The 10,044-nt window shown below is 35.3% G+C and overlaps 1 protein-coding gene across 2 annotated transcripts; it reads left to right on the top strand.

Moving 5' to 3' along the window:
* Positions 1–9,255, top strand: LOC132315604 (aspartokinase 2, chloroplastic-like). Of its 2 annotated transcripts, none has more exons than XM_059813939.1 (14): positions 1–331; positions 700–1,171; positions 1,298–1,380; positions 1,460–1,500; positions 2,238–2,392; positions 3,613–3,762; positions 3,891–3,986; positions 4,239–4,355; positions 6,826–6,945; positions 7,033–7,125; positions 7,227–7,343; positions 7,481–7,597; positions 8,401–8,463; positions 8,953–9,255. In XM_059813939.1, the coding sequence occupies exons 2-14, from the start codon at positions 758–760 to the stop codon at positions 9,106–9,108; spliced, it is 1,722 nt and encodes a 573-aa protein (XP_059669922.1). In that variant the 5' UTR covers positions 1–331; positions 700–757; the 3' UTR covers positions 9,109–9,255. The 2 variants fall into 2 exon arrangements, with proteins under 2 accessions (XP_059669922.1, XP_059669921.1); XM_059813938.1 differs by having other exon boundaries at positions 654–1,171.
* Positions 9,256–10,044: the final 789 nt, after the last annotated feature.

Below are 10,044 nucleotides of genomic sequence, written 5' to 3'. Positions count from 1 at the left end.
AAGCATATGATTCACAATTATATTATTACAAAATCAATTGTTAGATTTTGATTGGTCGGTCACCAAGTATTACTGGTATTAAAATTACACATTTCTTCTCCCTAATACCATTCATTCCAAATGAGAGGGCGGCGCCGAGTCTCTTCTGTTTCACCCAGATTTATTATTGAGCTTTTCTTCCTTCCTTCCCCCCCTCTCAAGCGGACCACTTGAGGGAGGAATCCATTGCAAACACCAAAACCCTAGACACACACATCCTTCTCTCTGTCTCAAAACCTAACTCGCATTGCCTCCTCATTCTCCTGCCCTGCCCTGTCCTGTCTCTCTCAAGGTACGTCCACTCTTTTTCATGTAGCCCATTTGCTTGCTATGGATCATATGTACCAAACCCTTTTTTTAAAATTTATTTATTTATTGAAACATTAGTCTCACATTTCCTCCTTCAGTTGAGATCAATCAAGCACAAAACCACCCTACTACTCGTAATTATACTTTTTTTTTTTTTTTTTTCAGTGTTCTTCACAATTAGAGCTATTTAGGCTTTTATGTAGTATCTCCATCTCATTTCTTTCTTCATTTCATATTTTGTTGATTTTTATACACAAAAATATTCTATTAGCTGATCAGATCTTTCAACATTTCTATTTCATCAGCAAACATTATTAGTTAATTCTCTCTGGTGGTTTTCGGAAAACACAGAGTACCTCATTTGTCGAAACAACTTGTTTACTCATCATCCATTGTGTCTTCAATTGGTATGGCCAATACAATGCATTTATGTGGTGTTAAAACTCTCTACCCTGGATTGTCAAAGAGAGCTTGGCACGGGCATCCGCTGCCGTTTTCACAGCAGCACCAGCAGCTTCATTTTGGAGTGTCTATGGCTTCGGTTTCTGAGTTATCTACAACGGTGTGGAATTCAAGTCGGAGAAGAGCTTTAACCATCAATTGTGAGAAAGCAAATATAGATGTGCTTGAACGGAATGATGCCAAGCATAAAACTTGTCACAGAGTAGCTAAAGAATTGACATGTGTGATGAAATTTGGTGGATCTTCATTAGCCTCTGCAGAGAGGATGAAAGAAGTTGCTCACCTTTTTCTCAGCTTTCCAGAAGAAACCCCAGTCATTGTTCTCTCTGCTATGGGAAAGACAACTAACCTCCTTTTGATGGTATACTCATTCATACCTCTCACTTTCTTTTGTAGGAGTGTTATTATTCCTTATCTTATTAATTGTGTTTGGTTGTTACTTCCCTCTTAACAAGTTTCTGAATCAATTTTGTTGCTTGTCTGTTAGGCTGGAGAAAAGGCAGTCAGTTGTGGCATTTCTAATGTCTCCAATATTGATGAATTCACATTTGTGAAAGAACTGCATCTCAGGTATGTGGATACCTAGAATCCATAATTGCCTTGTGTAAGTTGAATCCATTCTCATTTACCATAAATACACTCTTTTCAGAACCATTGATGAACTGGGAGTTGACAGGTCCACCATTGCATGTAAGTTCCTATTTTGCAATAACATTCCGTTATTGTATGTTGATGTGAATACTTTCGAGTTGAAGTTTCCTTATTGCTGTTTATACATTCTCTGTAAAGAATTTACTATATTATGTTCAATGCCTTCTGGTTGTTCTAACACTTGTGCAGTGTGCACTATGTATTACTTCCTCACCATTTTATGCATAAATACATAGATGGATATCAAATTTTATGACATTTGACTTGGGGTACATTTAGGTCATGTATTGTTTGATTTGCTAAAACTGAATTCCGGAAACTGTATTGGGGAAACCCCATTAATGATGTTCGCACCTCAAAAATTTGGAATTCCACTGATAACAGTTTGAAAATGTTTCATTAATGAAGTTAAAGAATTCATACTCTCTTTTTCTTCCCTTTTCGGAAGCAACTCTCCAGGATACAAGTTGATATGCCAGCCTTACTCATCATCTCTTGATGACCAAGTTCTTCAATAATATGCCTTATTATAGTACAAGTACAATGAAATATAGCTGTTGATATAGACAATAGAGGCTTTTCACATTGACAGCCCATTCTGTAAAACATACTCTCCATTTATGATTCTCTTTAAGATATCTTCTGATTTCCCTCTATTTGTTTATGGTCCATAAATTCTGTTATTTTTCATCATGTATGTTGAGCTAATATTCATGCAATCTTACTAGTGTATATTTTCACTTTCAATTCACTTTTTTTGTAAAACTATTTTGCAGTACACCTAGAAGAACTGGAGCAACTTCTGAAGGGAATTGCTGTGATGAAAGAGTTGACTCTACGCACAAAAGACTACTTAGTCTCATTCGGGGAGTGCATGTCAACAAGAATTTTTGCAGCTTATTTAAATAAAATTGGTGTTAAAGCCCGGCAAGTATGATGTTTTCTGATCATTTATATCAAGTATAGTATGCTTAGCAAGTTCGTATTCTCCATTAAGTGATAAAATAACTTAGTAATTTCTATAATGAAGAACGTGGCTAGAGATATGAATTCGGGTCTATATGTTACTTCTTGGTCAAACATCACCCGTCCTGTGATTTTAGATGTGGATTTCCCATCATTTATTTTTCTTTCATCTATTTTAATAAGACCATCATTTTCTTTTTATACTTATCCCAACTGCTGAGGAAGAGGTTTCATTGTATATAGAATTTCCAAATGGAATAAATGTTTATTCGTAAAAGGGAAAGAAATTTTCTATGAAAAGACATATATATATATATATATATATGCAGTATCATCAGCACCTCATGTTATTAATTTTGTAAGGCAAAGAACTTGCAAGTCTAGAGTTGCTTAACAGTACATCAGAAAGGCGTAAAAAACCAAAAAGAAAAAAAAGGAATATCGGATTGAAATGATTATTTGTAGAATCAGATGTTATTTGGTGGTTTCACAACTCGAAATTGTGCTTAATCTTGAAAATCTCTGTAATTAGGTTTTGCTTTATAATGTGTATCACTTCTTGTCTTCCTTGCACAGTTCAGATATATGTTTAAATTTAGTGATGTGTGTTGTGTTGTTTTAAGTCCATGTATTTTACATCTAAAAACTGCTGCTTTCAACCTATTCTCATAGTACTCTTGATAGATTATTGGTTTTATTTGTGGTTGGTTAGAAACAAGGGGATAAATGTGGTATTCTTTGTTACAGAGTTATTCTATGAAAGGCTCTGTGCAGGGAAAAAGAAAAAGAAAAAAGAAGGTAGTAACTCAGATGGGATTATGAAATAGTTGTGTTGAGCCGTCAATCATGGAGGAAGCCTATTAATTCTAGTTGATAGAAGTATGGTTGACCAATGTAATGGTTGACCAACGTAATATATAAGCTGACAGAAGTAGCCACTTGAACATATATAAATATATATTTAGCAATTTTAGCAAGATCAGATGGGAGTAAATATTTTATACTTTATACTTTCTTTTTTTATTGGTTAGGGCTTTGTAGATAATTTGAATGTCGTAAATTATACAGAATATTTATTTCCTTATGTCACATTACCTGCTGGCCATACTTTTGCTGTACTTGTAGGTGCCTTTGCTAGTACTGCTTTTGACAATGGCTGATTGTCACTGTGTATTGTTTTTGCAGTATGATGCGTTTGATATTGGTTTTATAACAACCGATGACTTTACAAATGCGGATATTTTGGAAGCAACTTATCCAGCTGTTGCAAAGAGATTACAGAGTGATTGGATGAGTGATGCTGCAGTTCCCGTTGTTACTGGCTTCCTTGGAAAGGTCTTTCTACTTGCAGTACCCTTATACTTTTTCTTTGTTAAAGGTGTCATAGTGTCTGCTCAACTTAAGTGGGATTTTCAATTTGTTGGTCTATAATAATGTGATATATTGGAATTTTGTGATTGCAGGGCTGGAGATCTTGTGCAGTGACGACATTGGGTAGGGGTGGTAGTGATTTGACAGCAACCACTATTGGTAAAGCGTTGGGGTTGCGAGAAATTCAGGTTAGTGCACACCACCACACCCTGAATGCATTATATGTTGAGATTTGTTGATAGAGCTGCACAATCATCATGAAAATGTGAACACACGGACAAATCAGAAGTATAGAGAAATTCGGTGTGTTATACTGAGGAGTTCAAAATTCTTTAAATATTTTAATAAGCTTCAAGATTATGTATATATATGAGTAACATGACTCCTATCTGATAATTCTAGGCAAAATATTTAAGAACCTTTTTCTCGATCCATTACAGGTATGGAAGGATGTTGATGGTGTTTTGGCTTGTGATCCTAACATATATCCACATGCAGAACCTGTGCCATTTCTAACATTTGAGGAGGCATCTGAACTTGCATATTTTGGTGCTCAGGTATCAAGCGATGTTGCTTTCAGAGTATAAGAACATTACACTCTTGTGTTTGATTGCTTGCACGGGTATTAATGGGCCAGGATCTGTGTTAGTTCTGGCTATGATTTTCATTTGAATATCATCTTTGTGCAAATTGTTCAACTGGCAGGATATTTGGCTGAACTTTAGCATGACTTTTTCTGAATAAATTTACCTAGTGATTGTATTTTGTTCAAATATTCATGCAAAGGAAAAAAAAAATTGAAGACACCAAATTTATGGAATTAACCAATGCCGTTTAATAACTATATTTTCAATCGTTTCATGCACGGTATCTGATTATTGGGGTTAACCATTGCTGTTTAATCAACTAGATTTTCAATTAATTCATTCACACTATCTGATTAGGAATTCCTAGAAAACTAAATTATTCCGCCCTACTTTTAGGTTTGTGGTGGGCTAAGGTTACTGAAAGCTTTTAGAAAACTAAAATGAATAAGAAAAGTTGGAAGTAGCTTCAGCATTTTATCCTTAAAAAGAGTAAAATTCAATGTTTATTTGGCATCAATTTTCCTATTAAAAAAAGTTAGATAATATTAAAATGTCCTGTTTCATCATGCCATTTAATCTGGAAACAAGTCTGCGGTAGTTCAAAACTTGAATTGGCACAATATCGCGAAGTGGCCGCCCTTGCTCAATTTGGGTCAGACCTTGATGCTGCGACTCAGGCCTTACTCAGTAGAGGTGCAAGGCTTACAGAAGTACCGAAAACCATCGAAGAAGATCTATAGAGGAAGAATCTCTCAGGTCCCTCTCTCTCGTCTCCGACACGATCTGATTCCTAGCTTGCTGGTTCGCTTACTATACCTCAAATAATGAAATTGATGGCTAGAATGACTTGCAAATTAAAAATATCTTTAGAGTTTCTGGGGACACATTGTTAACCAGATATTATCCTCCAATTGGACTTCACTGGCTTTAGTATTATGATCATCACTATTATTGTTTTCCTTTCTGCTTCTTCAGCTATCGCAATTTGCAACTAACTTCTACTTCAAATTTGGTACCAGTAACATCATCTTACTTGTCTTTATGTATAACTCAACAATACAGAGTACCAAATAAAAAAGGCAGCTGTTTCATTCCTTGATTTTAAATTTCAATTTTTGAGACTTCTTTTCTATTGGTATACACATCCAATTCCTTGACTTTAATGAAAGAAGGCAGGATCGTCTTCTGCCCAATGCGGTACCCCCCAGCAGAAGCCATTAGGGATTAAACTGTAGCCTCCAAAGAACCCATCCTCTTACCAAAATTTATTTTTCTAGTTTCAAAGCTCTTTGATCCGAATTCAAACTTAGATACAAGCTTTACATTAATCACCACAGTGGCAATATAAAAAAACAGAAATTAACATTGAATAAAAAAGATGGGAAATTTTATTTTATTTTTTTCCTGAATGGAAGATGGGAACTTTTCTTTGATAACAAACTAAATTTAGGAAATTTTGAATAATGCTGCCTACATTCAGGCTAATGGTGGAATAAGGTTCTGGAAGCCCTCAAAGTGTAGGGTTTTAAAGTTAGAGGAAAGGTCGTAGTTTTTGTAGATGGAAATGGTAGGATTGGTATCATTGGTTTTAAAAGTGATTGGTTGCAGGAATCACAGGGAAGTACTGGAAGAAACTAATCACGGTATGTGTGAATTAATCGAACGGGGAAATGCTAGAGAATGGTTTCAGGTCAATTTGAGATTAGATATGGTAGAGTTTAAGAAACCAAAAGGATCTTCAAGACAGTTATTAACAGTAATCAAGATAAAACATATGTGAAGTTTAAAAATAAACAAATAAAAGAGAATAGAAGAATAAGAATATAGAAATCAACGAATCTGTATCGCACGTCGCAATTAACTTAAAGTTAACTGTCAGATTCTCAAACTTTAATTCGATTGCACAATAGCAATGGTGTTCATCATGTGAAATTCCTGATGCGCCCCTTAGCATGTTCTGCATCTCCATCTTAATCGAAAAGTTCTAACTTTATGCAAATTGGTTCAAATTTATGATATACCTGTTTTAATTTGCCCCTATCCTCACCAGAGTGTGCAACTGATAGAGAAAAATTGGCTACTTACTGTCCCTTTCTGAGATGGTTCAAGAAGTAAGATTGGATACTTGTGTGTGTCATCATAATTATTTAGATTTTCAAAGTTCCTTCTTTTATGCTTCTTATTTTTTGTAGAGCATGTGTTATCCATCCAAATGCTCAAAATTATACTTTTTAAACTAAAAGTACCTTGAATGATCCTAATCTGGTGTCATTAACCTTGATGCCAATGTTCAGCAGTTATTCTCTATGTATTTGTGTCTTACTCTCTGTAAACTTTGGCAATTTCAGAAACTGAGACAGAAAGAGAAAGAAACTCAGAAATTATATAATAAATAAATAAAACAATGAACTTGCTGAATACATTTTTTGTGTCCTTACAGGTCCTGCATCCACAGTCCATGAGGCCAGCAAGAGAGGGAGATATCCCTGTTAGAGTTAAGAATTCTTACAACCCCAATGCCCCAGGTACCCTCATCACTAGAACAAGAGATATGAGTAAGGTTTGTTGCAGCACAATCTTCAATAAATGAAAATCATTATTGCATAAAAAATTGAAACAGCTGAACATGACTTCTTTCCACTTCTAGGCGGTACTAACTAGCATCGTTTTGAAACGGAATGTAACTATGTTGGATATTGTTAGTACTTACATGCTTGGTCAATTTGGATTTCTCGCTAAGGTAAAAGTTGTAATTGCTGAATCTACTGTTTTAGTCTCTGGCCAGCCAGCTCAATTTATTTTTAAGTCTAATCAATAATGCTTGGCATTGTCTCTGTGCAGGTATTTTCAATCTTTGAAGACTTGGGTATATCTGTGGATGTTGTAGCTACTAGTGAAGTTAGTATTTCCTTGACATTGGACCCATCAAAGCTCTGGAGCAGAGAACTGATTCAGCAGGCAGGCATATTGTTTCATGTTCTTGTTTCCCCTCCCCCCCCAAATTAATACAACTATCTTATAAGTCTCTCTTTCCCTTTTCCCGTGCTTTGACTTTTGACTTCTAAACTCCGTTGGTAATATGTTTCTTTGAGCAGGAACTTGACCATGTTGTGGAAGAACTCGAAAAAGTTGCAGTTGTAAATCTCCTTCAGCATAGATCAATCATCTCTCTCATTGGGAATGTTCAAAGGTCCTCACTGATTCTAGAGAAGGTGCTGTAAAACCTGCATACCTGATTCAGTGATTGAGTCAAGTTATTTTTATTCAATTTTTCTTTTTGTAGCTTTTATTTTATAATGACAACCATGTTTGTAGGGATACATCATTGATGTGTAGTCTCTTCATTCTACTCGTTCACCAATCAGGATCCAACTTCCCCATCTTAGGGTGTCTTGAATTGAAAGTTCATTAAAGAATAACCTGTACATAGCCTCTACTTTGAACTCTTAATGAATATTGGGTACTAACTTATCTTCCAAAGTGGAAGGTCAAGAGTTGAAGTCTCCGTGGGGCAATTTGGGTGTGTGAGTTTCTTGTCAAGATAAAGCATGTTCTTTTCCCTTCTCTCTCTCTCCCTCTCTCTTTTTTTTTTTTTGTTTCCCTGGGCAAATTTATTAAACAATCAACAGAGGAATGGCTCCTCAAACATACAAACCACTGGAAAAAACTCTTCCAGAAGCAACAAATAACAACAACCAAACAAAAAATAAAGCAAAAGATGGCATTGTTGGTGGGGGTGTTGAAGGAAGTGTACTCACTTCAACCTTGGTCTTTTGCGACCCCCACCAATGTGTTGGAAGAAAGTGTATTTCATCTATGTTGCTTCAGAGTACCCTCACTAACCCTCTTTTTTTCTTTTTAATCTTTGTTTTCCCACCATTTGCATAGTGATAATAGATTATCAGTCTGTCGACTCATTAGCCCTCTAATGCTGCTCGGTTTGCTCATCATCTATCTGCCCGTTTGTTTATGACAATTTACTAGTTGTATTGATTCTTGTTGCATTTTTTGGCAGGCATTTCATGTTCTTCGTAACATAGGAGTCAATGTTCAGATGATCTCTCAAGGTGCATCTAAGGTATTTGGCCTCAAACATATGATGTTCTCTGTTGCATATGCATTTTTGTTTTAAGTTGTTGGTCTGCTTTGCATCCCATGCATAGGTCTTAAAGCAACATGACAGAACACTTAAATATGTTGAATGGTCGGGGATCCATAGCTAAATGTACCAACTGAGGAGATTCCCGTGCCTATAAATTTGAACTAACAGATTTGAAGATTTTGGCAAGCAGTCAATATATACATATTCAAACGAACCAAAAAGGCATACACAGGCACCATTTGGTTTAGCATGATTGGGACAAATTAAATAGTCAAGATTTCTAATATGTGGAGTTCTAGGATTGGACCTCCCCCTCCTCCCTTCCTCCTTTTTTTGGTGCCCAGTATCTCTATGGAAAATCTTGAGAGCAGTAGATGTGATTATAATAATTAAGTGAATATGTAACTTATAGTATCTATTTAACACATCATTTTTTTTAATTTTTTTGCTTTTTCTGTCAACCAGGTTAACATCTCAATGATAGTAAATGACAGTGAAGCAGAACAATGCGTCAGGGCTCTCCATTCTGCGTTCTTTGAGAATGATCTCTTCGAAGTAGTCTTGAAACACGGATATGAGAATGATTCTGTTTCAAGATTGTCAAATGAATGTTCATCATGATGATCAATGTCTTTTTTATATATATGATCCATTTAAATTTGGGAACCTTTTTTTCCCTGTTATGGTTGATTCATGTGTTGTATTGTACTGTAGATCATTTTTGGATTTTGGATAATAATATTTTATCTGGGAGGCTTTAGTTGGGCATGCATGTTTCACAACTATATCAAAGACTTTTTGGAGTAGTGGAAGACTTTGACACAAGGGAGAAGAGTTGGTGTCAACTTGGTGCCAAACACAAAGCTGTTGCTTGCATCTTGTTGGTTGGTAATTCTAACTATAATTTTTGGGAGCTCTGCTCAGCTGAATGAATGAATCATGGGATGGGAGGATGCATTTATATTAAAAAAAGAAAAAAAAAAAAAAAGGATATTTATGAATGTCATTCTTGCGGATGATATATAGTTAGGAACACTGCCTCTAATTGGGTTTGGTTGAAAAACTCCAACCTAAAGAATCTAATTTAGAGATGGAAACGGTTTGAGTCCCTTCTCCGTTTTCGCTCCCGTTTAAGTTTTTCGATTTTGTCACAACAATGTTTAAGTATCCCTTCCCCTGCCCCATTTTTAAATTTTTTTTAATAAGTCCCTCTGCCCCATTTAAATTCCAACTCAATTTTTTTGTTCCTAATTTTTCCACTCAATTTTGTTTTTAAAATCCGTAGTTAGACATTAACCAAATAAGCATTCTTCCATAATTTACACAAATGTTACCAAATAAACATCAACACTTTTGGAACAAGAAGGGTAATTTTGTAAAGGGGAAAATAATATTTTTGCATTATACAAGACTAAGGAGTTATATTGAATAATAGGAATAACTAAAAAAACAAGATTAATGGTGTATGTGCGTGGAAAACACCATGTATAGAGTCTAAATAAAATATACACATGAAATTCGAGGCACATGATACTGAACCCCAAGTACAGTTTTTTT

The sequence above is a fragment of the Cornus florida genome, unplaced genomic scaffold, assembly GCF_030987335.1.
Source record: "Cornus florida cultivar Cherokee Brave unplaced genomic scaffold, ASM3098733v1 CherokeeBrave_3.0.0_Hap2_Chr07, whole genome shotgun sequence".
Taxonomy (NCBI): Eukaryota; Viridiplantae; Streptophyta; class Magnoliopsida; order Cornales; family Cornaceae; genus Cornus; species Cornus florida.
This window is presented reverse-complemented; position numbering and strand designations above follow the sequence as displayed.

Excerpts from the sequence above, each read along its gene's own strand:
- LOC132315604 (XM_059813939.1), top strand. The coding sequence starts at position 758 with ATGGCCAATACAATGCATTTATGTGGTGTTAAAACTCTCTACCCTGGA. Across the intron at positions 1,172-1,297 it reads CAACTAACCTCCTTTTGATG|GCTGGAGAAAAGGCAGTCAG; the intron begins GTATACTCATTC and ends CTTGTCTGTTAG. Across the intron at positions 3,763-3,890 it reads TTACTGGCTTCCTTGGAAAG|GGCTGGAGATCTTGTGCAGT; the intron begins GTCTTTCTACTT and ends TTGTGATTGCAG.